The sequence below is a fragment of the Mizuhopecten yessoensis genome, unplaced genomic scaffold (assembly GCF_002113885.1).
Source record: "Mizuhopecten yessoensis strain PY_sf001 unplaced genomic scaffold, ASM211388v2 scaffold3555, whole genome shotgun sequence".
Classification (NCBI taxonomy): Eukaryota; Metazoa; Mollusca; class Bivalvia; order Pectinida; family Pectinidae; genus Mizuhopecten; species Mizuhopecten yessoensis.
The window spans coordinates 528,731-533,268 of NW_018405103.1; the positions used below are offsets into that span (position 1 = coordinate 528,731).

The 4,538-nt window shown below is 36.5% G+C and overlaps 1 protein-coding gene across 1 annotated transcript in view; it reads right to left on the reverse strand.

Moving 5' to 3' along the window:
* The window catches only part of LOC110447644, a 19,651-nt gene extending 15,539 nt beyond the window's left edge, over positions 1-4,112 (reverse strand). The window contains exons 1-4 of the mRNA XM_021493483.1: positions 3,908-4,112; positions 2,260-3,267; positions 459-531; positions 5-222 (exon numbers count right to left, since the gene is read on the reverse strand). Coding sequence (XP_021349158.1) covers positions 5-222; positions 459-531; positions 2,260-3,243 — 1,275 coding nt within the window. The 5' untranslated portion in view covers positions 3,244-3,267; positions 3,908-4,112. The remainder of the gene's footprint in view (positions 1-4; positions 223-458; positions 532-2,259; positions 3,268-3,907) is intronic.
* Between the last annotated feature and the right edge of the window lie 426 nt (positions 4,113-4,538).

Genomic DNA, 4,538 nt, shown 5'->3' on the forward strand with positions numbered 1-4,538 from the left:
TAACAGGTGTAGCAGCTGGATCACCATGTACTGATACTTTGGTTTCCTCAGACGTCTCCAGTGTGGAATTCTCCGTTGATGTAGAAACCTGAGACGGATGAATGTGTTCTGATCCTAAACCTTCATCTTGGCTGTTTCCAGACTCACTAGCTCCTTCATCACCCTCCAAACGAGGTTCTGCTGAACTCTCTTGTCCATTGCTGTCCACAGTGTTTGAGGACTCTGAAATTTAAATCAAAAGCCGGTCATTTGACGTCAAATGAATTGGGGGAAGATTTTTTCTTTTAATTTCAAGCATGGTGTTCAACCCCTATCATAATGACATATGTCTTTTTGGACAAGATGTTCTTCTCGGTTGTTGTCTAAAGAAAAGACATGCAAATTACTGTGTTTTAAGTTACTTCAAGATGTTCTATTCTGCCTGAAAAGCATATTGGAGGTGTTACAGATTTAAATACCTGGAAGTAAGTCAGTGTTTGCTGTTCTGCTGTCGTTGTTATCTGTCTTTTTTTCTTTTTCTTCCAAAATTGGCTACAAGATTTTATAAATATATTCAATGAAAACAATTGAAACTAGAACTGTTACTCGCAGGCTAACTTGATAGCAATCTCTATCCAGAACTGTCGTTCACAAAACAGCTAAAAAGAATCCAGCATGTGCTTAAATTACAATATGGTTTTGTTCATGTCAAGCATAGGTAGATATCAAGCCGTTTTACACAACAGAACATACAAATATAATCCTATCGATATCGTGTTGAAAGTTGTCTGACGGTGACATATTTGGGAGAAATGACGTTTTTAATCAATCGATTATGTAAAACATTGCCAAATGACGTAAAAGCTAAAACGGATTTTCAAGACTTTGCCAAGATTCTTTGCATTTAGCTGTTGACAGCAGTGTAAGTGATTGAAAGGAACGACAACTCTGAACAGAGATTGCTTCAGTAGCAGTACTTTGGTAAACATTTTAAAATGGAAGCTAGATTAGGAGCATTACTCTCAATATAGTAGTCAAAATGATAAATACATAGGTGACCAACAACTACCTAATCAAGGTGGATCATGTATACAAAGATAAATCATATCAGCAGCACAGAAGTAATTCAGACAAAATGTATTAATGTAATTAAGAAAAGGGATGTATAGCTCCTGTTGATGTAGTTAAAAGAAACAAAGAGGCCCAGAGGGTCTGTATTGCTGTATTAAATGTCATAGTGACCTGCATTTGGTTCTTCACTAGATGTGCTTGCATATATACTTATTTTGAAAAGCCAGTATGAAACAATATAATATATATATGAAATTCTGAAATCAGTTTTTCCATAATTTGGGTTGTACATGTAGGTCAAAATATAGGTCACAGTGTCCTACTTTTATTCAGGAAACTACCTTCCCCAAACTTAACCCTGTTATAAGTTGATTTCAGTTTGATGATGATATAAAATGATGTTGTAGAAGAAAATAATGCTGGAAAAATCTTTACCTTGAAAGAGGGAGGAGGTAAAATTACAGGTTGCAGTGACCTACTAACTTTTAGTTTGCAATACTCGCGAAATACAACCATATGTTAATCAAGCTGAAATTTTAGCTCAACTTTAATGTGTATTAACAGGGTTTATCATATGTTTACTCAGAATATGAGTGTTTTTGCATATTTGATAACTTCTGACCACTCCTGATACCACTTCCGGTCAACCGTGTGATAAGTTTCTCGTAATGCACCCCCCCATGTGATAACAATTCTCGTAATGCACCCCCTGTTCGGAACACCTCTACTTCTGTATTGGATATGGGAAGCGCCCAAAGCGTTCCGAGTAAAATCCGGATTTGCGCTGTCAGGTTTTTTTTTGCTTAGACAGTGTGTTGAGCAGACGTCAACAAACAAAATGCCAACAAACCAGGGAGAGGAAATACTTAATTCTCTAGCGTCTAGAATATTTGAAGAGTGCAAGGTTGTGACAAGGACACGGAGAACTTCGTCAAAAGTATGAAAAACACAAACACTCACAGAAAAACGGAGTCGGACGTCGGAGTTGAACATATGATAAAAAGTTTATAATATGACCATTTTGATATCTTATCCCTTATCAGCCCTCGGGGATATGATATCAAAATGGTCATATAATAACCTCTAAATAATGTTAAAGGGCTTAATTGGGGATTGGGGGATAAGATAAAGAGAAGCTGGTAGCATAAATATTTTAATGAGCATGACTGTATTACATTTAGTGTGTCTGTATCAAAACCATGAACTCACCACATTGTTGCTGTGCCCCGACTGGTTACTGGAAAATAGCAATTCCCTAGATGTCTCATTCCTGTCTTCATCATCAAAATAGTTATTATTCTGCCATTGATTTCTTGGGGGATTACCCATGTTTTGAGGGGAACTTGAATATGAAATCAACTGTGTTGCATGTACAGAAGCAGCTTGTGGATGTTCCCGAGAAGAAGCATTTTGATGCTCACACGAAGACATTGCCCTGTTTTCGGAGTTAGTGATGTACTGCTGCAGCTTTCTCCTGTCTTCCATAGCTACCTTGATCACTCCTTGTGCTTTCCGTTCTTTAAATCCAGAGTTCTTCTCCAGATCATAAAATGGAATTGGAGTAATCGCTTTCAGTCCTATGAAATTGATGTTTTTATCTACTGTTTGAACAGGAATAAGAGCATTTACCTTTTGGCGTTGAACACATTCAGAAAGATATTTCGCACGTACTGGATGTAGTTTTTCACTTATCTTGGAAATGTGCTGTTTGGCTTCATCTTCTGTTATGAACCTTGTCATCATAATTAGTTCTTCTAGTACGCCTGTAAGAATTTTATCCTTCATGAATTTATCAGTGATAAAAGCCAATATCTTCATGCATTTTGTGGTCACATTCATTGTTTGACTGAAAACATTAGCTTCTGAGCAAACATCAGAATCATCGTACAGATGTATCCTTGCACCCACAAGGTTAAATTTCATGGCTTTTTCTTTCAACCATGGAACAAACTCAGTTTCCACCTGATCATAATCCTCCTTGGCATAAATAACAGCCACATCAACAAGGTATGGTAGTTGCTGAACTCCTGGTGGTACATTCCCTTGTTCACTGTTTGGTACAGAATCTTTCTCTACATCTGACCCAGATTGATTATCATGCTTGGCTCTTCCTCGTTCCTTCTTGTGCCCACTATTTGACTGCGAATTGGTCTTGGGCCTAGCACCTTTATCATCTGGTTGGCTGCTTGCCATTATTTGCAACTGTACAAAACAAAACTGAAAGGTAAAATGTAACACACATTTAAAAAATACAAAACCCATGATAATCAAAATTTGTAAATCATTTTATATTTAAATCCAAAATTTACACAAAGATATGTCCAAGTGTTAGTGCATCCAGATTGTTAGTGTACTACAGAATTCAAATATTTGTATAAAAAAAAACTTGTTCATTTCAGAAGTTTCCTAAGATATGTGTGATGGATTAATGAATACAGGTCTATTAAAATAACGCCATTTATCCTATAGTTAATATTAAACTAGCTGCGATAACGTAGCTTTCTGACAACGAGAGATTTTTTTTATAAATGGCCGGGGCAGAGGAGTATTAATATTACTCATATATATTTTTTGGGGTATTTTCCAGGTAACATTTGAACAGAATTCCTGAATTCTAAACTTCCACAAGCTTAAATGGAATTAAACAATATACATCTGTTCCGATGAGAAGGCAATGATTATGCTAACGGTAGTATTTTCTCTGGAGCCTCATTCATTCCATCTACGACGACTCATCAACAGTAAAAGTGTGGAAATCTCCAAGGCTGCACTAGATATTCTCGGTGTCTTTCGTACACTTCAGCCCAACAGTGAGCCACCATCATGTAATTACTTACAGATACAGAAGGGAACCTACTTTCGTTTTAAAATGTATGCTAAATCATTGGAGGACGAACGATGGATCTCCTCTGACAGACACTCATTATCCTCGATGTGTTTTATATCTAGCGAGTTCTTCTGGCCTCCTGGCAATTATTTGAGCTGTGGCGTCGAACACGAATATCATCGGGAAAGTCTAAGGTATTATAAAAATAGAACTGTTGGAAATTCCAAAAGCGGAACATACTGGTCCTCGGGAAATCTTGTACGCCGTTCCCGGACCCGGGCTTAAAACCCGATACAGGAATAAGAAGATATTTTAATATCTCAACAACGCCATTGTTTTATAAATATTTTAAAATCTAATAATACCAAATATTATATTCTAAATGTGACTTTTAGAATGAAATAATAAAAGTATCAGATAATATAAAAATCGACGATAATGGGACATTTCAAGAATGGCATATATATAACTCGTTATTTATTCATTTATATCATTCGGACTAATATCTCTGGGCAGGTAAGTCAATCTGGTTAATATCTCTGGGTAGGTAACATTACAGCAGTGACGGTAGCACGATTTGCCAAAAAAGACCCAAAAAAAGACGTTAATTGGATAGTTATGGTGACGCGGGTATTATTTATTAGACGTATTTGAGTTACTT